The sequence below is a fragment of the Phalacrocorax carbo genome, chromosome 20 (genome assembly GCF_963921805.1).
Source record: "Phalacrocorax carbo chromosome 20, bPhaCar2.1, whole genome shotgun sequence".
Lineage (NCBI taxonomy): Eukaryota > Metazoa > Chordata > Aves > Suliformes > Phalacrocoracidae > Phalacrocorax > Phalacrocorax carbo.
The window spans coordinates 6,670,274-6,696,858 of record NC_087532.1 but is presented as its reverse complement, the minus strand read 5'-3'; the positions used below and the strand labels follow the sequence as shown (position 1 = coordinate 6,696,858).

General features: G+C 44.5%; 1 protein-coding gene and 1 long non-coding RNA gene across 14 annotated transcripts in view; one reads left to right on the top strand and one right to left on the bottom strand.

Annotated features, from left to right (window-relative positions):
• Positions 1 to 495: 495 nt before the first annotated feature.
• LOC135316532 (uncharacterized) overlaps positions 496 to 26,585 on the top strand; it is a 47,105-nt gene continuing 21,015 nt past the window's right edge. For 2 of the 7 annotated variants that reach the window (XR_010375795.1, XR_010375791.1), the window contains exons 1-8: positions 8,763 to 9,022; positions 11,510 to 11,687; positions 12,305 to 12,370; positions 13,824 to 15,354; positions 19,525 to 19,749; positions 20,575 to 20,867; positions 21,503 to 21,795; positions 22,307 to 23,327. This is a non-coding gene — a long non-coding RNA (uncharacterized LOC135316532). Of the gene's footprint in view, positions 792 to 8,761; positions 9,023 to 11,509; positions 11,688 to 12,304; positions 12,371 to 13,823; positions 15,355 to 19,524; positions 19,750 to 20,574; positions 20,868 to 21,502; positions 21,796 to 22,306; positions 23,328 to 26,585 lie in introns of those variants that run through there. The other 5 variants (XR_010375793.1, XR_010375792.1, XR_010375794.1 and 2 more) reach the window with 5 other exon arrangements.
• The window catches only part of VPS13D (vacuolar protein sorting 13 homolog D), a 109,958-nt gene continuing 99,469 nt past the window's right edge, over positions 16,097 to 26,585 (bottom strand). For 6 of the 7 annotated variants that reach the window (XM_064470061.1, XM_064470062.1, XM_064470065.1 and 3 more), the window contains 3 exons: positions 21,812 to 21,943; positions 17,402 to 17,642; positions 16,097 to 16,579 (listed from right to left, as the gene is read on the bottom strand). In XM_064470061.1, the coding sequence (XP_064326131.1) occupies positions 16,448 to 16,579; positions 17,402 to 17,642; positions 21,812 to 21,943 (505 nt within the window). In that variant the 3' untranslated portion in view covers positions 16,097 to 16,447. Of the gene's footprint in view, positions 16,580 to 17,401; positions 17,643 to 21,811; positions 21,944 to 26,585 lie in introns of those variants that run through there. The other variant, XR_010375789.1, reaches the window with a different exon arrangement.

Below are 26,585 nucleotides of genomic sequence, written 5' to 3'. Positions count from 1 at the left end.
AGGAGCTGTGCTCCGGCTGCACCTGCTCGCACGCTGCGGAACCTTCCGGAGAGGCAAGCTGAGGAGGCGGGTGGTGAGGCGGGCACCCTAGGTGAGCCAAAAGGAGGGGTTTTTTTGGGGGGAAGCAGTGGAAAACACCCCCACCCAACCCACCTCAGACCTAAAAAGCGAGGGCGTTTGTTTGCCCTCGCCGCCCCCAGGCCCACGCTGTGGGGCAGCGGCGGGCCCCAGGCCCGGCTGGAAGGTGGAGAGCAGCCCTTGCTGCCGGGAGGGAGCGGGGCGCGCTGCCAGGGGTGAATGCGAAGTGCCTGTTACCGGCTGGCGAGGGAGTAACACGGGATACTGCGGTGATACCGCCGTGCCACGATACACCATGACTGTCCCCGATAGCTGCCGCTGAGGCTGGCGGCCCACCCGAGCCCAACGGGCCCCCGGACGCGGACGGAGGCAGGCCCAGAGGCCTGCGCCTCTCTTGTGGAGGGGTTTTCTGGTGGGAGCCCGTTGTCCACAGGTGGGCTGATTTTCATGTCGTTGTCTTTAATTTAATTTTGTTTCCACTTTAAGTGTAATAGTATCTAAAGTTCTTGCTAATTAGCCAGTCCCTTAAGTATGAGGGTCTGCTGTCAGAGCTAATCCAGGTACGCGTTCATGACAGGAGCAGCAGTGGAAGTGTGCTGAGCCCTAAGTATCTGGAAGTGGAGGATTTATGTCTGTGGAGGTCTGTCTGCGATCGCAGGGGAAAGAGATTTCCTCCGCTTTATGGAATCGGCAAGAACAAAAGAACCTACCAGGTAGACCGAAATGCTGAGTTTCCAACTGCTGCCCTCTTATGTTTGCATAATGTGGGGGCTTTTGGGGAGGAGGGGGCAGTGGCATTGGGGTTTTTTGTTTGGGTTTTTTTTTCCCCCAAAGAGCAGAAGCCTTTAATTTGGATACATTGAAAAGACGACATTGGTTTCCTTTAATGAAGGACCTATTAATTTTCCTCCTGTATGTTGTCATTTCTAAAGTGAAAGCTGTTTATCTCTCCGAACTGCTGGGTTTTCACAAGCTCTTTTCTGTTGTTAACAAACACTGGGGTTTTTGGGAGAGGCCAGAATGGTTAAAATCACCAAGTCAAGGTTTTTTTTACAATTTGAGCTTCATTTCAGTTCAGCTTGCCTTTAATTTTTCCATGCTGGTATGGTATCTTTTGAAATATTTTTGCTCTTCTCTGGGGTGGATGGAAGGGGCAAAGAACTGGGGTGCATGGCACCTGACTTCTGCGACTGATTTTATGCGTCATCTTTGACATCTGCTGTATCAATCCTTTGCCTTTTTAGCTGTCTGTGAATAGTTTTAGCAGTCTTGACGAGGTGTTAAAATCTCTAGCAAAGGCTTTGAAAGTTTGCACAAAGAACTCCTTGTATTGAAATTACTGGTGTCTGTTATTTTAATAGTCCAATTATCCTGATGCAATGGTAAGTGAGTATCTGTGCTGGTCCTGCTGTTGAGAAATACAGATACTGGGTGAGTTACGCAATGTGGGCTGAGGGTTTGGTGTGCAGCCTCTGGTTTCTTAGGTAGCAGTTTGAAGTTTGATGTCTTCCTGACAACCTTACTTGGCCCTTTTTAGCAATTTTCATGCCTTGAAAATATGCAGGGGTTAGGTGGGGGATGCTGGATCATGTTCTTTGATAAGGGCCCGGGATTCCTTTAATAACAAGGCCTCTTTGTTGCAAACTGGTCTTTTGCTACCTTGGTGTGGGAGTGGTGAAGTTTGAAATGGATGGTGTCGCTAAATTAGCGACCACATCAGAACTACTCCGGCCTGCACTGCTTCCAGGCAAATTAAGCCATGTGTCAAGGCGAGGTCATCTGGTGATTCTGAGAAGCCAGTTTAATATTATTCTTAGACCACAAGGAATTTCCACTTACTGTAAAGCTGTCAGGCTGTGTGTCTGTGTGTGTCACTCCCAAATCAGTGGGACAGCAACTTTGCCCTCTGTGTGTACAACAATACTATAATGGAGTTTTGGGGCACTGTTATGATGCAGATTATTAATAATAAGCTGTTTGTGAGAGTTTCTGCTGGACCTAAAGCAGTTTAGGTGTATCAAAGCCGTGGAACAGCTATAAAGTCCTTTGTCAGGTCAAAGAGTATCATGAAGTTAAGGTTTATGAAAAATATTTATTATTGTCAATTAGCAGAGTCTAGTCACATCCTAACTCACCATCTCATAGAGGCAGAGAGTGCCAGCAGGCAGGTATAAAAGCGTATTGATTTGTGGGAGTGCAAGATTAGACATGAAAGAGAGTACTAGATGCTCAGTCGAGCAGTGAAAGCATGGCAGGTTTGGTTTGTGCGCTGTTTTCTGACGAGGTATCCGGGCATTGAGAAGGCCATCAAATGCACTTTGAGTTGCCCCATTGAGTACTGGGAGCCGACCTGAGCACAGCAGGAAAATAATGAAAGCCAGCCAGAAACGCGTGTTCTTGGGCAGCTTTTCCAGTGGTTTGCATCACCTGATGTGGAGCTCTGACGCGCTGAATTGAGGTGGCACTGACCGCGTTTTCTAGGTCAAACCGGTGCCCTGCTACTGCCTGCACAGTGGGGCAACCTCAGGGTGTTCTTGGCACCCTTTGTTTGGGTACAGGGGAGGGTGTGTGGGAACATCGTAGCCTACCACTAAAGGGAAAGTGCTCAGCAGTTTCTGAGCAGAACCTTTTCTGTATTGCGCAGTACGTTATGGATGTGTGAAGGTCCATGGGTCAGGGAATCGTTTTCTCCAAAGAGCAGCAGTAGCACACCTTAGTACTCCAGCCTTCCCTTCACTGACTTCATGGGATTTGAGGGGAGAAAAACCTTCTAGGGTCTTCTTGCTTATGTTACTTATGTTGTGTGTTACTTCTCTGTTCTTCACAGTATTTTAAGTATGTTGTAGTCCTTTTGAGGCTCTTGAGCTGCGGAAGTGAAGTAATGCAGGTACTGGGCAAACTGGTATCTTGGAGGTCACGAACATAGAACTGCATGACGGTCCCCTTGCAGGGGCTGCCAAAATGGATGGGGTCCATTATAAGCTGCCTCAGGAAGCACTGCATCCTTGGAAGAGCGACAGGGTGCAGGACGGGTGCCGTCCAGCCTTGGGAGAACTGATAAGCTTGAACTCAAGATCAGACAGTGTTGCTGACTGTAGAACTTTTCTGTTTGCGCCTGAGGATGAGGCCTGTTGAAGTTTAGAGCATAATTAATTATTATCTCTCCAGTGCAAGGTCTCTCGCGCTGCGCTTGGCCCTCTGTCCCAGCCCCCGCTCCATTCAGCAGGGTCAGGGAGAAGGGAATAAGGGGCGGCGTCTTTGGCTGACATGAACCCGCTGGGGAGGGATGAGAGGAAGGGGGTCTTGGGGGCTGGGTTCAGAGCAAGGTTAGCCAAATATCGGATAAATTAAGCAAGAGAAACAGACAGCTCAGCTTGCAGTGAACTTTTCACCCAGCTAACCTGTTCCTCACCCTGCATTGCACAGGTGGAGCACAACCAAAGTGTAGCGCAACCCTTGCTCTCCCTGCCTCCTTTTTTTGCTGTAGCATAAAGCATGGCCAAGGGGAGAGCAGGATTTGCTGTTCTTCATCCAAGAAACACTATAGTTCTAATTGCTGTCTTAAGAGCACTGAAGTTAACACCACTAATTGCAGAGGGGTTAGTTGTTATTTGCTCCAGTGTAGAATGAGGACCAATAATTTTGGGTCATAGAGGATCGGGAAGAAATTCCGTAGTGGAGAGGGCAAGGAACAAATGACTGTGTCTAAACAGGGATGATTAGAGATTCTTTGTGGGAAAATGCAAGACTGGTGGGAATTCAGTGAATTCTGGTGTTTATATTTCTCTGACTTTTCTTCTGCATTTGCAGAACAAGTAAATACAAATAATTGCTGACAGATGTTGTAAAAACATAGCATTATGCTAACCGTTAAGCTTATTTTTTTTCTTATTTAATAATGTATATTGATAACTGACATGGCATAGTTGGGCTTTTACATCAGCTCTGTGTAATGGGCTTTGCTCCAGAGGTGCGGTATGGAACCAAGTGCTGAATTTGATCTACTGACCCTTTTCTAAAACCCTACCGCTTCCTGTCCCTCTCTCCTCTCCCCCGAAAGCCCCAAGCAAATCAAAGTTACTGTTCTTTAAGTAGCTGTTCCACCACAATCAGTGCACAGTGGTGAGGCTGAAGTTTTTGATATGCTTTCTTAGACAGCTTTTCTGTTTTGTGGTGTGGCAGGTTTGTTGGAGAGCAATATCTGGTAGAGCACTTCAACCTAGCTTTTAGGCCAAAATCACTGTTTTGAAACTGGGACTCTTGCGTTCTCTTCTGAGCTTCCTTTTTCCTTTTCACTCATCGTAGGTAAGGAAGGGCTGAAACCGATAGAAGCTGTCTCACACACAGTATTTCCAGGCCTGTATTTTTTTGTGTGCGTGCCTAAATTCCATAAAACTGGGGTCCTTGCAGACCCCCTCCTTTAGAAATTTTAACTGGTAGTGCACTTTGAGATGGTAAATGCCAGGAGCTCTGTGTCTGAAATGGGAAGAGCATTGTGTAAACCTAGAGATAATCTCTGACTTCAGGAAGCTTTGGGCCTTCCTGGAGCAGTGAATATTTTCAGTTTTGCCCCCTGCTCTGTTCAGTGCAGAATGATGATTTCCACCCCTCGTTTTGGATCTGGGAAGGAGGTAAAGTTCTTCTCAGCCTAGATGTAAATGTGAGTTCACGTACAGCTCCTCAGCCACTGCCAGGTTTACACTAGGTGATTGGCTGCAAAGTAGTACTGACAGCACCTCCCTCGGTACCCCAAATTCCTGGGTGCCGGGGAAGAAGGACAGGAGCTCAGACCGACACAGCCACATGGGCCAGGCTGCGTCCGGGTCAGCCTTGCGTTGCAGCAGAACAGCCGGTGGCAGCGATCCCAGTGCTGCCACTCTTGGTTACAGGAAAACTGGGGGGAAAGCATGGGGAAGAAAGGCCATGCAGAACTTACTGGTGCTGTTTGGTTTGCTCGTGCCTCCCAAGCCAGAGGACAAGAATGTCATTTTGTTTCCATAACATGACAGTATTTGCCCAACAGGTGAGAAACAAATGCAGACTGGATGCAGAAATTTGGTATTTCTAATGACAGAAAATGGCCACGGTTCTGTGGATTTGGAAAGGTGGGGTGTGTTAGAAGAAGGTTTGGAGAAAGGGAATATGACCTGCAGTGTGGTTGCCGTTGAGCTCCTGAGCCTGCCTATTGCTGATGCTACTAGTTGTTTATCAAATAGCTCTTCTTCTCCTCAAGTTGTTTAAAAAGATAAAAGAAGTAGCTGAAATCTGCAGAAGGCAGCACTGCTCTCTGCTGCCCCTTCCCCTGCAACTCCAGGAGCATTTTTGTAGGTTTGGTGAGCCCCATCAGAGAATGGATTCTGTTCAAACTCAGTTTCTTTGTTTGCTTGTTTTGGGCCTTGCTTTTGTTGTTCTGGTTTGGTTTTGTTCCCTTGGGATGGTTCTGGCTGGCTAATTTTACAACCTGTAGTTTCAAATGCAGATCTCACCACTGGGGAGGGGATGGGTCAAGGACAAGTTCAGTGGCCATTGGCTAAACCAGATCACTCCTTTTCCATCAGTTTAAGTAGGTTCAGCAGAGCTCTAAGTAACATTATAACCTTCCTAAAGACAAATTTACTTGTCTGATCTGTTAGTTAGAGCGTATATTCTCCATAAAAGTTGCTCCCTTTCAGACATGCTGGTGAAGTTTCACAGACCTGTTTGGCCATTCACCTTGTGGCTCAAAACCCTTGTGGCATGGCAGGCTTGTTTCTTCTACTGTATTTTTTACTGCCCTTTGAGTGACATCATTTAAATGATGAGTCTCTGAGAGATGATTCATACCAAAAAAGATCTAATAATTGTTACCAGTTATTCAAATCAGTGTTACTGATTTCCCGCATCCTCCCACTGGTCCCTTGAGCTCCCCCACCCACTCGTTTTTCCTAATAATTCCCAGGCTTTCTGGCTGTAGGCTCAGTATGCCCTTGTCTGTGTTACTGTGCTAAGGTGTAAGTATCTAGCTCTCCCCAGAGGAACATTTAGGGCTTGGCTGCAGCAACTTGCGTAGGCTGATAGGAGCTGGAATTGAACTGGCAAGGTAGATTGACTACTGGCAGCTTCATTAAAGCTTCAAACCGCGTTCACAACACATCTTCTGCTTCACTCTGCTGCAGCAGTGCTGTTGGCAATCGCAGAGGTAGCTAGTTCAAAGCTAGATGAGTAATGTATCTGCAGGCTACAGTATTGGGGTGCACAGAGCTACAAACGGGATTCTCTAGGGGAGTTCTGCAAAGAGTTACGCTAATTACACACTCGGCACTAGCAGAGACTTGCACCAGTAGCGACCCCACATGCTGCTGCTGTGCCGGTTTGTAGCTCTGATTGTTTCTTCTCTTTCATAAATAAGATCTTCAACTCATGAGGCTTGTTCCTCCAGCACGGTGAATTGAAATGTGTATTGTGCAGTGACTCAGGTTGTCAATGTCAACAGTAAGCGGCTGTTGAGAGCAGCCCTGTTTTTTTCAAGCAGCTCCTCAGTCTGGCCCCTTTTTGCCATCATGTTCTTCTCTTTTCATATCCCTGTGCATTCTTCCTTGATCTTGGCTGTCTGAGTCCCTTCCACATCTGTATTCTCATTTCTTTTACCTTCCTCACTTGTTCTCTCTTTAGTAATTTTTCCATTGGCAGGAACACACTTGATCTTGGCCAGAGCGGGATGGATCTAGAGGCCCAGAGATGGAAAAGGGTGAAGCTGGATCAGTTCTGGATGCCCACAATGGGGTATTTCAGAACACATCGACATTAGGGCAGCTGAAGTTGGTTTTAGAGGTATCTGTGGCTGTGTGAGACTCTCTTGTGCAAGGCCTAAAAGAAACAAAAGCATAGCCTTACAGTTGCATGGATCTACGGAGTTGTTCTCCCCTAAGCAAGGAAACCAGTCTTTCCCCTTATTAGCCCTGGGGGCAGGGTGTTAATCTGACTTTGAGGGGTGGGAGAGTTGTTAGCTCACTGAAATTTGTACTGTCAAAAATCCTATGCCAGAAGTGAAAAGCCACATCTGCCATGGAGCTCATTTGGTGGCTCTTGCTGGGAGGGGTTGGGATGGCAACAACTGAAAATAGGAATGTTCTCCCCAGTATCTGAGGTGAGTTGTTAATTTCCCAGACAGTGGTGAGGAGAATGAAAAGGATATTGAGGAAACAGGGCACAGAGAGACGGTCTTAGTTAATAAGAGGACATAGAGAAGCTCTTCAGATGACTAATAAAAATTCAGTCAACTCCCTAATACCCCAGTGTTTTAAATGGGAAAAAACCCCCTTGTTTGGGGTTTTCCTATAGAGGAGCTATAAGGATTTGTTATAATATTAAAGAAAGGGATCTAAAGCATAATCAGTCCCTCACACAGAATTCCTGGATTTTCTAGCTTGTTATGGGTTCCAAGCCATGCAAACCAGTGCGTTGATCACAAGGACTGTGGCTTGTTAGCCCTGGTTCTGCAGCCTGTGAGCTTAGCCCCCAGCTAAAGTGACAGCTCTTCTGGCGAGAGCGCTTTACATAGCAACCTCCTCTTGTGCTGGATTGCATTCGCTGCTCTGCGCCGGGGTGAAAAGTCCTGTGCAGCATGTGTTGTCCTAGCAGAACGAGCTCACACGAAAAGAGCAATATAGCTGCCCCCTTTCTTCCTTTCTGGAAAAGCAAGTGAATTTATGGCCGTTCTTGTGCGTGTAGTAAAGCTGGCACCACAAGCCCTACTTTGTCAGCAGTAGGGTAGTTGAGGGGAAGAAAAGCTTGGCGTAACCTTTGGTATGTTATTTATTATCACTTTGCAGCCCCCTGGAAAATGAACTTTAGAAAATTCTGAGCCGATGGTAACGGTGAACACTGGGAAAACCCGGGAATCAGCAAATCCATTGTGTTGTGCTGACAGAAAGATACTGTTACAACACACTTTAGCTGCCAGCTTGCTGCAGTCACTCAATCCATCATGGTGGGCTGTTGGATCACAAGCCAGTGAAACTCAGCCTGGCGTGTTATTTTAGTCTTACATGGACTGTGAGATAAACGGGGCATGAACCGGCCCCCTGGCAGGGGGTCGACCCCTAGCGCCCTCATTAAAGTGCCAATCAAAAAGAGTAATGGAACAGGGAATGGAAAGCTGGCTTCTTCAGCCTGTTACTGCTCTCAGTCTGAGCAACTTTCACAAGCCAAGGGAAACATTTCTCTTCTGAATAAGAGCCAGACCTCCAGAAATAACTCCTCTCTGCTTGTCTCTGTGAGAGCAAGTGCTGAGGCTCTTCTGGGTGTCTTGCTTGCAGTGGAGACCTGTTGCTTACTACTGCCTGTTCAGTGCAGGTTGCTGCAGTGCTCAGTGTTGCTGAATGTAACCCAGAAAGGCTGTAGGTGCTTGCTCTGTGGCGTATGCAGGCGCTGTGCTGTGCTCCGTTGATCATGAGTCGGTCAGTGGCATGCTTTCTGTTGCAAATTGCTCAAATTTCAGCATTTGTGTGTGAAAGATGCAGAGAACCCCGCTTTCTCCCCATAGCAGCCCAGTTACCAACGCATCTAGAAGGCTCGTTTGTGTGTGCGAGGTGCCAGAGTGGATTCTTGCGCTGTGTGGGGTTATTTCAAAGTCCCACAGGAGCCCACAGCAAATAGAGCCTGCAGTAATACCATAATCTTTAGGTGACTGTACAGCCAAGGGTCAGGCACACAAGCAGTGCTAAGCTGCCTATCTTTGATGGTTAACATTTCACATAGGCATGTAACCTCTGCTCTGACAGCGGCTGCTCGTCTTTCAGAGTCTGAGTGCATCCAACACTGCTGATGCTGTGGGAATTTCTGTACGTCTTGCGATGCATTCTGGGTTTCTGCGGTATAAACACACGTTCCTCTGCACATTAGCTTCCTGCTGGTGTGTGCTCGGAGGAGAGGGCAAAAAGGTAGCTCCTGAAAAGGAAGAAAGGTGGGTGAAGGTCTTTGTGCTATGAGGATTTAGCATTTGATATCAAGAAGCCCAAAGCTGGGGAGTTAGCTCTTAAACCTGCTTATAAATGTCAGCGCTTGGTGTGATCTCGGTGTGATTATGAACTTGGCAGCTGTTTATTTTTGCTCACAATGTTTTATCAGCAGATAGTTTCTCCAGGTGGACATTGGTTTGGTTTAAAATGGTGGGTTTTTTTTTAATGGGTAGGAGCAGCAGTTAGAATTAGTGTCAGTGAGGCAAAATGTAGAAGTAGTAACTAGTTTCATGCTACAAGACCGAAGAGTGGGCACTGTGAGTAACAGATTCTCCTGCCACAAAACTAACAAGGTGGACAAATTTCAGGCCAACATACTATTGCATACTGAGGCCATACAGACTAGAGACCCCTTTAAGAAGCATCCGAGGAAACTAATACAGGTAGCAAGTAAATAGCATGACTGGAGATGACCTTTATACTGAGCTAGGTCAGAAAGGATACTTCTATCCATTTATATACAGTATTGTGGTCTTGTCTTCTAAACAAACCTGTCTGACCTCAGGGTGTAAGGATGTTGATTCTGCATAATCCTCTGAAGATTCACAGTGCAGCTGCTGTTATACCACAGCTAAAGACATGTTCTGGCACAGAAGGTAGTGCTAAATATAATGCTCACAATTCTGGGCTGTTTACCTCAAATACTGTTCCCTCTGTACTTTGAGATAAAAAGAAATCCTGAAAAATGTATTGGCACACAAGGGATTATGCAAAGGGCCCAGAACTGCACACCGGCCCCCTGGCAAGCATCCCTGGTGGTGTTCTCACTGCTATTAGAGCTGCTGTGTCACCTTACCAAAATAAGGGTTGGGGGGGGAGAGTTTGGTCCTGCAAATGGTGGTTTGTGCCGTGTTCCCCGTCTCCCCTCCCCACCCCCCAACATGCAGGCACAATTATTTTGCTGCACCATTATCCTGGTACCTGGTGGGTTGTACTGCTGATTGGCAACTGTTTGCCAAGGGCCTTGAAGCAACAGTCATTAGCGACGGTGAGTCACCCTCCTCGGGCAAAGCAAATGTTTGCTGTGGCTCTGGCTAGAGGGCTGAGGGACAGTTGGTAGGATAGAGTTCTGTTTGGTAAATTTTCTGTGGCATCCAGGGACTTTTTTTGCTGGCATTTTCAGCATGCAGAAACAATTGTTCTGTAGCTGCCATACACAGTCCTTGTCCTTTGGGTGACCCAGGCATTTATCTCAAATGTAAATGCACATGAAAGCTGTTTACTTCTCTCACGGCCTTTTAGTGCTTTTGAGTCAGCCCAGCGTAGGCCTGAGGTGCAGGGTTATTCTTACCCACTGGGAGAACGCTGCGTGCTGGGCGCGTTGCTTGGGCAAGAGTGTGTCCGCCACGGAGAAAAACCCCCAGAACAAAACCCCCTTGTGCTAGTGGAGGCCGACCGCATCGAGGCACCAAAACTGTACAACAGGCCGGTAATAGAACTGATATAACGCCATAGGCATGCATCGCTTATGTAACTGCGGTTCGCTCCAAGATTATTTTTATTTCTATACTAGAATGCGCTGTAGTTCTACCGAGGAAAACAAAAAAAAGAAATCCCTCCCCCCCCCCCAAGTGTTTTGTCAGTGGTTAATGAGTAACATTTTATTTTTCTTCCCCCTTTTTGGCAAGCCGCCTTTCATACGATTAACACTGTGCTCCCTCACATCGATGAGACCCGTGCAAAGCCAGGCACAGTGCAAGGCCGCAGCCTTGGGTACACAGCTGGTGCTGGGTTGTTTTAATCTTTCCTTATGGACTCCCACTTCAGGAAAGGTGCTGATGGACAGCTATGAAAAGCATAAGGCTCAGCCAAACTGATCCGCGGCCCCTGTTAACGAAACATTTTCTCAGCCAGGTACCTGAGGCAGGTGGCTTTACCCTGTCCTGATGCCGTTCTTAAGGCCGTCAGAGCACTGGGGCAGCTACCAGAAGGTAGAGCGCGCAGTACCTGTTGTACTCGGCACAGGGGGCTGTAATAAAGGTGACCCCGTGATACAGGTGGGGGATTGGCAGTGGGTTGGTCCTAGCCCTACGCTTGATAAAACTAAGCAGCATAACCTCTACTGAATAAGCATCTACTATCAAGCTTGAGTTTTACAGAAGTCTGGACTGGAATCCAAAGCGCTGGGCAGTTTGATATTTTTTTTTCCCCAGGAAAATAAGGCTATCTGTTCCTTCTTTGTAACAAGGGCGCTTTTAAGACTAGAGAGTTTGGTGTATGGCCATAATGTTTCAAGATAGAGGAAAAAGTATCAGTATGGCTGTATATACATAGAGGAGGTATACTAAAAAGTATATAAGCATATACACACACAGAGTGTTTGTTATTCTTTGTAAGAAACCAAATTGTATAAGTGGATTTTGAGCAACCGTTGTCTTAATTAAAATGCAGTTGTTTAGTTTTGGGTTTTTTTCTTTTAAATATCTTTGCAGCAGTCTGTAACGTGAAGAGTGTATACTCCTTGAAACCTGCTTTTTCAGCCCCAGGTACCAGAGGTGAAATCATCCTGATTAGCAGATAGAGGTCTGTTCTTCTAAGAAGAGAAGCAGAGCAAGGAAGGTTATCCCTAGAGGAGTCATCAGCTAGCGGTTCGTGCACTGTAGGAAACAGGTCAGTGCTAAGCTGTGTTACAGAGAAAAAGAGAAAAAAGTTAAAAAACCCCAGAGAGTTGGCCTGGGATCCTAGAAAGTATTCTATTGATGAGAAAAATAGATAAATGCTGAAAACCATCATGCAGTCTAGGAAACAGGAAAGCAAATAGATCAAATCCTCCTCGTCACAGGGAATTGTTATGATTATTTTTCTGGTTTGAGATGTGGACCATTTAGCCACTTACATTCTCGCCACAAAAATGTAAGCACTGCACTATTTCGGTAAACAGCATTCACAACTGGAGCTGCGCAGATAGCATCAGCTGGCTGATTTATTAGCAAGCTGTTCAGCAGCAGCAGGATGGGAAGGCTGTTGGTCACATCTTGCACACTGTTTACCTCATTTTTTACCTCTCCCTGTATTTCCTGTTTTACTGCCTAGACTTGATTTATACATGGCCAGGTTTAAGTAGGTAATAGACTTGTTTATGATGCACTAATGACTCTAACAAAAAGTCTGTTTCAGCCTGACCGTACCACAGTAAGATGCGTAAGTGCAGGTAGACCCTCACCCCTAAAAGTTACCGAACACTTTTTTCTGTGACTTCAGAAAGTGATTAATTTCTCTTCTTCCAGAGGCAGCAAGCGGGCAGCCACCTTATCTGCTCCTCCCACCTGTGCCGTGCTAGATCCTGCTACCAGGTGAGGCCTGTCGCCAGGAGTTTCATTTGGTTGCAAAACCATGTATTGCTGAGCCGTGCGGGGCTGGCCTCTTTTAGCAGGCACATTATGAACATGTTCCCTTTATCTCTGTACTTTTGCAGTACCAGTAATAAGGTTTCCTCAGCAAAAAAAAAAGTCTCTTAGTGGCCTTGTCACCTTCCTGTTAGCCATCAGCGTATCAGAGCTTAGAACAATAGGATCCAAAATAGCAGTTCTCCATGTTTTGATTGCTCTGTCAGATACAGGGCAGCAAAACGGAAGTTTGCGGCCACAGCTGTGGATTTAGGTCAGAACAGAAAGGACTTTTGTAGTTCTGCTGTCCGGAATTGCTCCTAGAATAATACAACATCACCATCTGTGTTCTTCTCTGTATCTTGCACATCAAAAACTTGATAACCTAACGCAGTCACAAGTCTGTCTTTCGCAACAGCAGAATGCATGAGTCTGGATAAGTGTTAGAAATATTAGGATCCTTTTTTCCCACCTAAAATATTATTAATATCTCAAGTTCCCTTTTTTTTGGAAGTGTACTGTTTGACTTTAAGTCTGCATTGTACAGCTTGGGCAGGTGATGTGTAGCGTGAGGCATTACTATAGCACAAAAGCATTTATCAGCCGTGCTGATCACCCAGATGTGTAAGAAAGATGTCCAGACTTTATTTTCAAGATATGCTTTTTTCTCTGATGTTTCAGTAGCTTAGCATCTAGATTTCCCACTCTTAAATGACTTGTGGAAAATCAGACTGTCTCAAACACAGCTTATCCGAGTGTCCAGGTCAGAGGAACGCAGGGTAAGTCTGGGTTTGACCCGCAGTGACAACCAACACTCCAGGGGGTTGTTGTCCAGGTTTTACCTCAAACAGCAGACTTACACAATGCAGGAACAGTCTTGAGGGCTGTTCTGCCACAAAAGGCTTGGAGAATTACTAGTTCCTGTCCTCCACAGTTGCTTTCTGTCCCTGCACATAATTAATAGTTTTGCAAGCAAGGGAGCATGAATAGCGTGGGTGGAATCAATTTATAGCACTTCTCCAGAATTATGGTAAAATACCTCTTATGGCAATAATCTTTATTTTACATTTCTTCAGTAGCAACACCAGCAAGAGAACAGTTATCAGGGTAGGCAGAGAACAAGTTGTACAGCTCTCAGCAGAATACAGGTAAAATCAAAGCGAACTGGCTGAAGCGAAGTATTTCTACCTCAGCATATCACAGTATGGGTTACAGGGTTTTTGACATAGTACCTGCATTGTTGATGGGTTATTTAATCTTTATTAGAGTGTGAAGGTGAACAGCTTTTTACAAAGACTTGAGCAAAGAGGCATGAAAAAGTATTGTCCTCCCTGAATTGTATTAGCTGTGTGCGAAGGACAGTGGGCAGGGGGAGGAAGCTGTGTTACTGTCTCTCCTCAGTGAATTTTTTCCTCTCCAGCTTCTGAAATGTGAGGACTGAATCTGCTTTCATTGCTGCAGCAGTCCTACCTCCTCCAATGCAAGCAGGCTCAGCGGGGTAAGCACACTGTCTTCATAAGGCTCAGAATCCGAAGAACTTTGCAGAATTTGGTAAATGGAACTATTACCTTGTCCTGTCTGCTTACAGCTTGTGTTTGAGTTCTTAAGGATTTGAGGGAAAGCTGGAGCCTCGCACTTACTCTCCACAACCACTGTAAACTATTTTTGAGTATGGCTCCTGGAATCTGAAAGTTATATTTATTCACTGAGTAATAATGTTAGTAGTGCCAATAGCAATGGGAAGTCCACAGTAAGAGTTCTGAAATTATATAAAAATAGTTGAGTTACAGCAATAAATAGCATCATTTGCGCTTTTGAAAACACCAAAGTTCTGATGCAGTTTGGTTTGGAATGCTGAATGAGGCAATAGGCTTCCTTCAGCTACGTCTGTACATCCCTCCCTGTAACCAGCACTGTGAGCGTGCCCTTCAGAGAAAACTGCCTCGTCTACAGACGAGTGAGCAGCCTCAGCCGCCGTACTCGGGAGGAGCACAGCATCAGGAACAGCACCGTAACACAGGGGAATAGCCTACGCCAGTTAGGGTCCGTGGTACTCACACACTTCTAGGCTAGCGGGTACACTTTTCAAAGGCTTAAACAATGTTCTGTTTAATCCTTATCAACAGTCAAAAGAACAGGTTAAGCACAGTCCAAAAGAAATAACCAAATACACAAACTGGAGCCATTATCTACTGTGGCTCCCTGGGTGCGGGTAACTCAAAGGGTAACTTTTCAGGTGCTTGCACGTCAGCAATGTGATTGTTACAAAAGTTCAGTATTCGGGCCATCCTCCTGTAACTTCTCAACACAGAGCTGTGAACTACTTCTTGTTTTCCTTCCCCATCTACTTACCACCTTTAGCAGCTAAATACTTGCTGCATTAGAAAAGAATTTTCCAGGGGAGAGAAGCAGGGAGCCTTGGTAGCAGAGTCCAACAGGACGCACACTTTAAAGCACTGTTGAGCCAATGCACTTGCACTTGTTGAATTCCTTATTTTACTTGAAAATTATACATAGAAATATACAAAAGCGATGCACTAAATCAGTTTCATTTGCATAACGGACCTTTATGGATTTTGATTTCCAGTCACAGACCATCCACACATCAACTGATACCACGCTTTCTCCTTAGACAATAATCCTCTGCCTTTCACCTTAGAGTTGAGAACTGGTTTAATTATAACCTTCATTCCTGTATGCCTTCATGAAAGGATATTAAAAGGTAAACTAAGTTGAAAGTAAAGCTGTAGGGGGCCCCTTGCTTTGAGTCAAAGGTTTACAAAGTAACGCTTTCAGAGTGTAGGTTACTCCGCAGTTTTAGGCCAGTTTTGTGTTCACACTTGAACCTTGCACAGCAAAAGGCCGTAGCGCGGGCAGACCTTCAGCCCGGTGGCTGAACTACTCCAGGGAGCAAACATGAAAATGAGATTTCCTAGCTGCTGTGAATAAAGGTATGTACGTACCCTCATGCCTCAGCCTTCAGCTTGGGTAAAGACGAGGAGACAAATACTGATTTGATGTACAACATCTGAAAATGCACGTTCTTTTTATTATTTCAAAAGTGTTTCATTTTGAAGAGGTTGTCATGAAGACAAATGATGCAGTGATTTCCTCTCCCCCCACGCCCCCGGCATTTCTAACGCTAGCAGAATTCCACACTAACCAGCCAGCTACGCACGTACTCACTCCGAGTGAGGGGGAAAACTGAAGTTAAAGATTTCAGTTTCCAAGGCTGCTCACTTGAACTGCTTTAAAACCAGCTTAGAAGCAGGGGCCTTCAGAGGTGCAGACTTTGTTAGGTGTACGCACTGTATTCAGAACAGAATCAGCTGCTTCTTGTCTAATATTTTGAAAATGTAATTGAATTAGTGAGCCCTCACTGCCAGATTTAACAAAATGCTTTTTTCTTTTTTGTCAAAACCGAGGATGACATTTCAGTGGAACACTAGGTATGCAGGCATTTAGCTGTACCAGTGATTTAAGAAAAATAACCCCAAACCCGACTACCAATCCCAACCAATGCACTCTAATCACAGCGTAAAGCTCTGGAAAGAGGCAGTCTCTGCTCCAACAGCTGCAATTAACTCCTAATTTTATTTTTAAAAAACGTTTATCTACATTCCTGCACTGTGAAAATCAGCTTTCTCAAGGGAAAAAACGAAAAAGAGAGAGAGAATGGCTAGTTTCAGGTAGTGCAGTAAGTCTCAGCATAGCTCCTTTAATTTCTTTACACAGTAAACAGACTTCTATTTATACCAACACCCTGGTTTGTACTTTCTTATTTACATGAAACAGTTTTACATATATACATGTTAGCAAAATACAGCACTTCTCCCAGAACCAAATGCATTTCAGCTGCACCTTTGTTATACAACTAGTTAAAAAAAAAGCCCACCTCACTTGTTTTCCTATGCACAATGATTCCATTTAGCTAAATACTAAAATCGGATTTATTTCCGTCCCATGTAGTACTTTCTCTGGTTACAGAGTACCACCGGCTCCAGACGGGTACTTGCAGTCCACTCTGGCAGTAAGGAACAGGTTTCAAGAGTCCAGCTCTAATTGTTCTTGATTTTCACTCAGTCTTAACATAAGCTGTTGTTCATAATAAAGGCTCTTTGCATAGTTTATTTCTTGAGACAGCTTTACTGCAAGAACTTCAGATTTCACTTTCACCTGCAAAAAGAAACGTGATTTGTCTTAATATGGTACTGCTATTGTCTAAAGCCGAATACATTTATTTTTTTATTACTTAACTAACTGAAGGGTTTAGGTTTGAAGTCACCTGTAAGGAACAGAAATGTTTCAGTGGAGATTCCTTCTCAGTGCTGAGGCTGAAGTAAGGAAGAAGTGAGAGAGGGAGAGAGAGGTAGAGATGGGTATTTTAGGATGAGAGCAGAAACATCTTGTGATATGTGAAGTTATTTCCTTTGCTTCCCCTCCTACCTTTTATCTGGCTTGTCTGTTTGGAATGTAAACTGACTCGGGTCAGGGGTGAGCTTGTAACCTTGCCTGTAAAACAGACCCCTGAGCAACTACTGTAATGAAGCAAAAAAACCCTGTGTCGGGTTTTGGAAGGGAGAGTTCTGATTAACTTTTACATGCACGACATAAACACTCTTTCCAATCTTAGATGCTTTGCAGTAAAAAACCCCTATGTATAGGAGGAGAAGACTAGAGTAAATAGACAGCAAAGTACTTGAGTTTCATGTAGGTATTGTAAAGTTAAAAGCCCTTCTCAGGTAAATACACATTTCCTACTGTAACTTTTCTGCCTGCAGGAATATTATAGATTTTGCCTTCGGTTTAGGGAGCAAGTTCTGCTGTCACCTAAACCTTTTCGGCAGCAGCTACTTTCACTGCCGACAGAACAAAGTTTTCATTGTTATGCAGCACAGGAAAACTAACGCTAAGACTACAAACACTTTCAGCACCAGTACAGGCATAAAGGGGAAAAGAAACACCTCCTGAATGAAACGGTAGGCACTAGATCCTTACCATTGGTTTTTGTTGTGATGGGCCTGGCATCGCTACACCACTACTTGTATTAACTGCTTTCTTCGTCAACTGTATATACACGTTCCCATGGTCTTTTGAAACAAGGCAGTGGTAGAGATCATCATACTTGACTTCCAGGAAGATGGCCTCGCGGTCCGTGTAGTCACTGCTCTTCAGGAAATAAACAGCTTTAGATGAAATGAGAACACAATAGCTGTCTATGTTCTCCACTGCTATGAAGCTGCAAAGAAGGAAAAAAGAAGAAAAATTACTCACTTGAAGCTAAAAATAGTAAACTAACAAATGTCTTCACCTGTTATGTTTTGAGTGACCTTTAGAAGTCTTTCAGAAAAATTAATAGCGTAACATGTACAATTCATCTGTATTTAATTTAAACTGTTCTAAAAATGAAGCTGATGAAGTACCCTCTCACCCAGTTAAAAAAGATCATGCTGTAAATCAAATATCAGCGCTAAATGCCTGGCTTCTAGCTTTGGACATTAAAAGGGCACATAAAAATATCCTTTAACACGGCTTAAGAAGAGTTGCACTGGAACGCTGCAAGTCCTCGCACTGAAGTTTAATTGTAGCTAACTTCAGTTTCATTGCTGAGACGTGAAAGGTTTGCAGACGGTTATGACAAGAGCATTATCCTTCTACACACTGTGAACCTACTGTGCTTCCTTTCACCACACACCTCCCTTGCCTTTGAAAACAAAAAACAAGTTTAACCTGCTGCCTGGATCGGTAGCTAGAAAAGAGAAATTAGCTGTTTAACACTGGGGTGAAAGGTTAAGCAGCAAGCAGGTTTCCCCAGAGAGATTAGGCTGAGTGATGAATAGGAGAGGTAGAAAAGAGTGAGTTAATAGTGAGAATTATGATGGCTGAAAAGGTTATTGTGTAAAAAAATAACAGTAAGGAACGCAAAAGTGAAATAGATAGCTCGCACACAAACGCTTCTCCCCCGCTTCTGAGTTAGTACTGAAACGAACCCCATTAGTGGGTTTTTTAAAATGCTGAAGAGTTCAGAAAATGAAATATGAAATCATGACTAAGAAAGAGGGCTAGACAGAGTCGTAATGCTCTCTCAAAAACCCACAGCAGCAGAAGCATATCTGGAGAACTGAGATTCTCATGCTGTCATGTAGGTTCAAAATTACTATTTCCTGAGCGGTTGCTCATACAAATCCGCCTGCTGTTGTCCTAACACGCCCTGCAGAATTCTCCCGTCTCTGAAGTCAGAGAAGCCTGCCGGTACCAAGAGTTTTTGGTAGACCAGAAAAGTGTTCCGTCTCCAAAACTACTGTTGGCTCTACCATTTCACTAACAGTTTGCACAAATTACTCTGAGCTACATCCAAATAAACCCATGGCTATAAATAGAATTTTAATAGCCAAAAATATCCCATGAGGTCAGATCACAGTTTCTTTTTGTGGTATAAAAGAATAATTCCAGTAATTTTTCTATTAATAGTCCTCTGAAAGATGGTATTCTGCACTGAACTTGTCTTCTCCGCGCCCTACGCCTCCTAGCCGCGTCGGATGACAAGTGCCCTCCTTGCTTCCAGCAGCCTGAGAAAGGCATACGCATGTTTTCAAGTTAACAACTTACGTTTTCGTTTACGCGCTGAGAAGAGCGCAGCCATTCTAATAAGAATAATAAAAAAGGCCTGTAATGTCGTTTGCCCAGCTCTAACCTTGGATAAAACTATGGGATAGGATAAGTGAATAGTGTTCCTTTAAGTAAAATTAAAAAAGGACAAAAAATGTGTATTTAGCTTAAAAAAAACCCTAGGTGAAAGACAATGTTAACACTGTTACTGAAACGAGCAACTGCCCCTCAGTTTTCCACTGGAGTTCAAATGCTTTGGGTAAGGTTTTGTCTCTGAAATAAGTTAGGTAGGATGGAGTGTGGTATTTTTTATGAAGTGTCATAGAAAACTTAATTTTAAAATAAAGCAGCATAATAGCCTGCAGAATAACAGCCTTGTTCCCTAGGACAGGCACATAACGGCAAGCACAGTGTTTTACAGAGCCCCTAGCTCTGACTCGGGTCAGACTTCCACTAGGCGCAGGACCAGCGGAAACTTGCTGGCACATTGGCTTTCTTTGCTTCTTTTGCAGCGGGGAAAGAAGATTAGAAGGTGACTCTCGGAAAGCCCCAACACTGGATCACTGTCCTTAGCAATTGTCACAGCAAAGCTGAGAAGCTTGAGAAGGTTTTGTACACCTGCAAAAGCAGAGCAGCTGTTTTCCTGATGTAGGGTGTTACAGCCCGCTACACGGGGGACATCCACGGAGAGAACCGCAGCACTGAAAGCTCCTGCAACGTTCAGTGGAAGCAACTGGGTAAGCAGGCTATGGGCTTGTGTTTGCTCCATAAGAACAACAGATCATATACCTAATTTTCCACACAAGATTTTCACTGGTGACATGTATATATTTTGAGGAATGGAAACAGAGGTCAGTAATTCAATGGTGAAGCACAGAAACATTAGCTAATTCGTAGTTCAAGCTCTACATTTTGTTCTAAGTTTGAGTCATGCATCATTACCCGTTTTCTCTTGCCAACTGTTACTTTCTTCTCAGTGTTTAGTTCTCAAAAATGGGTATTTAACCTTTTAAGATACTACTTCAAGACACTACTATTTAAAAAAAAAACAACCAACAACCCATACTTCTACACTGTTAAAAAGATCTCAAATTAATAAAATGAAAAATTAAATGAAACATGATCCAGTAGAACAAAGTAGAAGCAACCAGATCTCTGGAGAATTTGTGGGTTTTTTAACAACATCAGGAAGTAATTACACAATATTTTCCAGAAGTGAAACAGTGAGCCTAACTGGAAAAAAATGTGGAAACATTTAGTTAGAACAGTAGAGCAAGGTATTAAACCCCCTTTTATGGATTTAACTCTGAAGGAAAATATGCAAATAATCAGGTCTTTAAATGTGTTTCTGATTATAATACTAGGATAAAAGTCAGAGGCATTATTTTGTACTTATTTTCCATGACAAGAAACACTGTTTTCTTGTTGAATGATGTTCCTAATGGTGAAAGTCACAGTGAAAGGACAGTGTGACTCGATGACAAAAGCCCACTGGTCTGCTTATGGGGTACACTTGCAAAAAGCTGACAGCTCTTTTTTGGTCACAAATTGCTCTCTTTCAGGTCTCCCCACCTAAGAGCCAGATTCTATATGCATAAAGAGCCTTAAATGAGATGAGAACAGGGTAACGAGAGTGTAAGACCACGGGGCAGAAGGTAGAATCTAGAGTGACACACAGCTTTCAGAGCCTCATCCTTGACACCGGTGAAATGAAGAGATCCTGCTGAATTGGTACCTCCCTCCACAAGCTTCACCATCAACAGTTTTAACTACTTTGCCTTGGCAGATGCGCTGATGGACAATAGATGCACAACACAGTATCTTACACTCTCCGCTGAAAACAGCTGTTCTTCAGGTAAGCGTGGTAGAGATTGGGTTAAGTAATGAATTATGCCTTAAGACCCCCATCCAACAAACCGACAGCTCCTGTAGCAATGCATACAGATAGCTTTCCGCGTGCTCGCTCTCTATGCGGGTTTTTCCTCACTCTCAAACCTGACAGGTAACCACATTTCTACACTCTTTTCACTTGCTTTCATGAACCTGTATCCAGGGCACTCAACCATAGCTGCGCCTTTAGTGTATTACCCATGCAAACGAGTCAGTATTGACTTTTCTGGGAAAAAAAATTACTAAATTTTGCAGGTTATTTTGGTCATTAACTGTTAACAGCCACAGCTTAGATGTTAGCTTCTGTCACATCTACACCAGAGCCAGCCAGAGCGCGCTCCGCGCAGGCCGGTGGTGGTTCACGTGTTGCTGTCACAGAAGCACTAGCCCCTCCCCTAGGCTTTGGGCTGCGGGAGCAGATGATAAGGGGAGAGGTACTAGCCTGCCTGTATGCATGTTACAGAGGAAGCGTAGTGCAGGGTTAAAACACGCACTTGTTTTATCAGTGCATGCGGAGGGTCGGGCATGTGTTATGCATGTTAAATGGAGTAATGATTACCTAGAAACTTACTGAGATTTCATCTTTTGTAATGACAGAAGGGGACCAGGGACCAACAACGCAAGGCTGCGATTCTTCCCCAACCTGTACGAGATGTGTGCTCAATGGCAGGTAGCCACGAGTGAACCAGGGGAGCCACGTGGCACCTGCACCGACGTCTGATAGAGCTGGGCAGGCCCCTGCGGCAGCCATCAGGTGCTCATGCTGTGCTGCCAGTCCGTACCAACAGAAAACAAGCAAAATGCGTGTGTGGGCGCGTAACGCAGTGTTAGCCCGTCTTCCCCAAGGACGCGAAGATACAATGGCAGCAAACAGAACTACTTAAAGCAACTGTGTAAGTCAGTACTTACAACTCATCCTGGATGTTGTCAGTCAGTTTGAACAGCTGTTCTTGTCCTTCTGCTTGACTTTCTAAATAGCGGGGCAAGAGCCCTTGAGGTCCTCTACAGCAGCGCGGCTTTCTGACTCTCTCTGCTTGTCTCCTACGTGCAAAATAGATGCAGAAAAATGACTTAGTGCAACAGCAGTGCTCTTCCCTCCACTTAAACCTGTCAACACATGAAGTTTTATTTCTTTTGAAATATGAGGTGTGACAGAGCCTTTAAAAATACAAATTCACAAATAGAGCACATAGATTCTGTAATACTCGATCTGGAAGACACGGTGTCTATTCATATACTTTCACATTTCAAAGAAACGTCTCCCAGCTTTCCCCTAGGATTAGGGGCAGTGTGCTAAATTAATAGGAAGAAGCAACCTAAACTGAGTATGCTGTCTGCAGATTTTGGGATCTATTTATCAGCAGAGTTTTACTGATTTGACCATTTCTTCTCACTTCTCTACAGAAAATAAAAGTGCATCAACCTAGATAAAGCTCACGTTGGTGGATGGTGTCAGTCGTTTGAAAACTGAAGGGTTACCAAAACAGGAACATGCACGTAAAAGAAAAGAAAAAGCCATGGTTAATTAGCATTTCCGTAGTAGGGTTTCTTGAGCGTCTATTAAAAAAACGACAAAAGACACACGCGTGTGGCCTAACAGACATCAGAGGTTGATACTGGCCATAGTGCTAAAGAACTGGAGGCTACGTTCCTCCCTTAGCAGTGTTTTGTTAAAAAATAATATTCTGAATTCCTTTAAGCTTTTGGAACACCCTACCCCTGAAGAATTGTGTTAAGGCTGCCTAGCCCTGCTTTATTCTGTGTCCTTTCCCAACAGCATCACTCCAGGTCTGCTTCATGCTTTTTTGTATCTCTCTCAGGCTACCGCTGTTAGAAATTTTCCAAGACGAATGCACCATTTTTCATTAGCGCTCTCTACTTCCCATCTTGATGCTTTGTGAAGATCCTGCTTCTATCCTTTTGATGAAAGGACAGGAAAAACATCCCACGTAACAACACGTTCTCTTTTTAAGCTGCCTGGCAATAGCACACAAGATGTGTGCTCTACAAATCGAAGCTCTGCTTCTGCAGATGTTTTCTCTGGAGCCTTGTTTCTTTGGTACCTTTCCCTTTCAGCAGTCCTGTCCCAGGCCCAAAACCCATGCACCCTTTTAAAAATCTGTTTTCCTTCGAGTCTGTGACACCCCTGCCTTTTAATGGTGACGTGTTTTTTTGCCCCTTCCCTTCTTGGCTGCAGTAGATGTTACTGGAACGGAACCTCCTACATGTCACTCACGACCGAGCGTCACCTTTGCTGCCCTCCCGTTGCACGACTGGCGCCTCGGCGTGTTTCGGCTTCCATTGCTCTTTCTGGTATCAACAACATATTTTGCAAACAAGGTCTAGAAGCCAAAGACACTGGCTTTCCGGCCCAGCAGAGCAAAGCATCAGCCAATTTCTATTTGTAATACAGTGCGACTGTCTGGTAAGTTCTCATTTTGTTAGTGAGATGCTTACATCCCTGACCTGCGTAACCAGTCACCGTGGCTCAGAAGTAGCGCTTATCGCTGATCCTCTTTGAGAGAAACTTCAGGAGAGACAAAAAGCTCTTGCCTTCGCTTCAGCTGAACTATGGCTGCACTAAGATGGAAAGTCAGTTTGTCAGCAGGGAGGATGAAATGAAGAGTGTGACTTCTCCAACCAGAAGAATGTGAAACAGAGCAGGGGCTTAAGGAACCATAACAAATGTTGTAATTAATAGTGGCAGTAGAATGTTATCAGTCAAGTTTTCAGTTTTACCTCTGCTGACAGATGCTCTCACTGCTTCACCTGTCCTGCTGCACTGCTTTCGGGCTTGGTTAGGTGTTCATTAGTTAACTGCAGTGGCACGCATCCAAGCCAAAAAATGCTGGTATGAAAACTGCCATTTGTCGCATAAAGGTGCTTAGTTTTCCTCATTTGCAAAAAGTGCAATGTCTTAAAACTGTATTCTGCCATTAGTAGCATTTCGCTGAATCAGAATAACCTAAACACTAGGTAAATAGATGACTTCCACAACCTATGTACGACTTAAAATTATTCCACTGAATAACAGCTGTATGCAGGGGTTAGAACTTCACTATTAAGTACTACGACTCCAGAGCAAGTCACCTCTCCTGCCCTTAGATGTTTCAGATGTAAGCCGGATTCATTTATCCCAGGTACGGTTACCCGACAGTGTTGTTATCCTTCTGAAGGTGAAGAAATAAGTGTCTGGTTTTACCTATTAGATTCTTAGAAAATAGTAATCAGAAGTATGCATTTGCCTTCATGAAATGCAAAATGTTGGGGCAAAGTTCTGAAGAAATCAAAGGGTTCCAAGCAGTATAATTCACATCTTGCTGTTTATCCTACTTCCTAACTTCCAAAAGCAGTGAAACGGCAAAATTTTGCTTACCCAAGAAGCCCCATTGGCTGTTAAACCTCCCTACAGCACCTGTAGCGTCTATTGCCAAGTTTAAAGAGTCTAAAGCATAATGTGTAGTTTTTAGCTACTGGCTGACCAAGAACTTTTACTTAGACACTTTGCTGTTACGCATTCAGGGAAGTCGGATAACCATCCGTTCCGGCGCCAGCAACAGCACTGCATAATGGTTTTTACATTAACCACCTTTCGGATGAACATTCAACTGTGCTATTTTCCCCAAAATTCTGCAGTACCGTGAGAAGAGGTACCTGAAGCATCGCAAGCAAGACAGCTGTGAAAACGTGGAGAGAACAGGGCCTTTTAATCAGGCCGGTTCTGTAGAAACCAGAACACCTGCAAACACTGGTTTCTAATGCCTGGCTTAGAAGCAGGTCAGAGAGAAAATACTAGTACCACGGAAGTACTGGGCACCACAGTGAACCTCTGGTAGGCGTGGCAATTTCTTAGCTGCGGGTTTGGTTGTGGGTAGGTTTCAGTTTTGTTTTTAAACGGGAGAAGTACGTAAGAGTACAGCGCTTACTGTCCCCACTGCTCCTCCCTCCATGCTCAGATGTTCATCCTGGTGATAAAAGACAATTCTCGTCTTGGTGATAAGAAGGTCAGCTGCTTTTCAACTAAGTGCCACTAGAGCTAGCATAAATCGCATTGATTTAGTCCATCAACCCCTTGGCAAACTGGCCTGTTTGGTCTGGACAGCTAAAAACATTCCACACGACTGGATTTTTTTAATCTAAAAATTTGTTCCACTGTCTCAAGTTACGTTCTGTAAATAATAAGCAATGCTGATGAAATACAAAAAGCTGAAGATTTGTAAAGCAGAACGAACGGTGGTGTGCCCACATCTGTGTTACATTAAACAGGCACTCAACAGATTTGCCTATTCTTTTTTAATAAGCACACAAAGGCAATACAAGACAGAAATGCCCTCACGTCTACTAGTCACAGCAGGGAAGAGTGCTGCTGAATGAAGGCACAAAGAGATTGGAAATGGTGTCAGAAGGTGGGGGCACACACTCCAGTTCTTCACTGGTCAGCCAGAGCTGAGCTCTGGCGAATCTCGTTTGGGATGACTTTATGCACGCTAAAGCCAGCTAACAGTGTCAGCTGGTTGGCTTTTGCCTGACAGCTCACAGCATTCTTGTGATTCAGTTGACCAGTTTTAAGCCAGAAGTCTTGTAATCAAATGGATCGCCGACATGCCGACGTAAGGAAGTTGTGCAGGCAGTGCTGGTGATAATTGTTTACCACTTAGATTGAAAAAAAACTCTACAAGAGACATCACATGTTTTACAGAATGGCTTTTATCTGTGTTCCTTCGCTACATGATCACCCCTAGCAGGCACCCTACCACGTTTACACTATCAGGTATGTAGACATCATTCTTGCTGAGGTGCATAAATACAGAGCGGTTTTGAGAACAGTAGCTGTTACTCATCTTTAAGTGCCTTTGGACCTAAGAAATGTCCTTGAAGTGCACCTAGATTGCTTTGACAAAAGCATTAAAACAACAAAACTCAGAGGGTATCAAACTTTGTGTATCAACAGATGATAACCTCTGAAAACCAAAACATTGCACTTCCAAAACTATATGCAAATAAAAGTGTGTCTGGTTTTGCTGTTGCATCTTCCGGTTTCCTCAGTATCGCACCCAGAATTCTTATTCAGAACAGAACAACTTCAGGAAATGTAGCAACTTCTCCTGAGAGGAAGAAAGCAACAAGGAAAAACCCCACGACGGACACAGCAATCACTACAACTCTTCACGTAAAACGGCTGACTCTGGAATTGCTCATCTGCCCTCTTGGGAAGAGCAGCACTGACAACTGCAGACCTGCTCAGAAAGCCCAGCTTGAGCAAGCATGCAGGTTTTGAACCATAATTGGAAGAGTGCAAGGACACCCCAAATCCTGCACAAACAACAGCTCCAAGTGCAAGGGGATGCAATTCTGGCACCTGAAACCAGTACTTCGCGGGAGAGGCTCTTCACAGAGCCTTCGCCTGCTGTAGTGCCTGCCTGTCACCAAAGCCGCGAGCCCACCTAGCTGAGACCTCTCTGGCCACAGGGCTCTCCCCCACACCCTCTAGCAATAATTTCCTTCAGCCAGGCCCAGTTCCTGCCACCAAAACTTCCAGCAACTGTCATCAATGTGTTGCATTCATGAAGGTGTTCCACTTGAACAACGTCATCATTCCAACCCGTTCAAAGCAGTAACTTACTGGTTCTGGTACAGCTCAAATTCTGTCAGTGTTTCCATTGTAAACTTGTTTTTTCAGGCT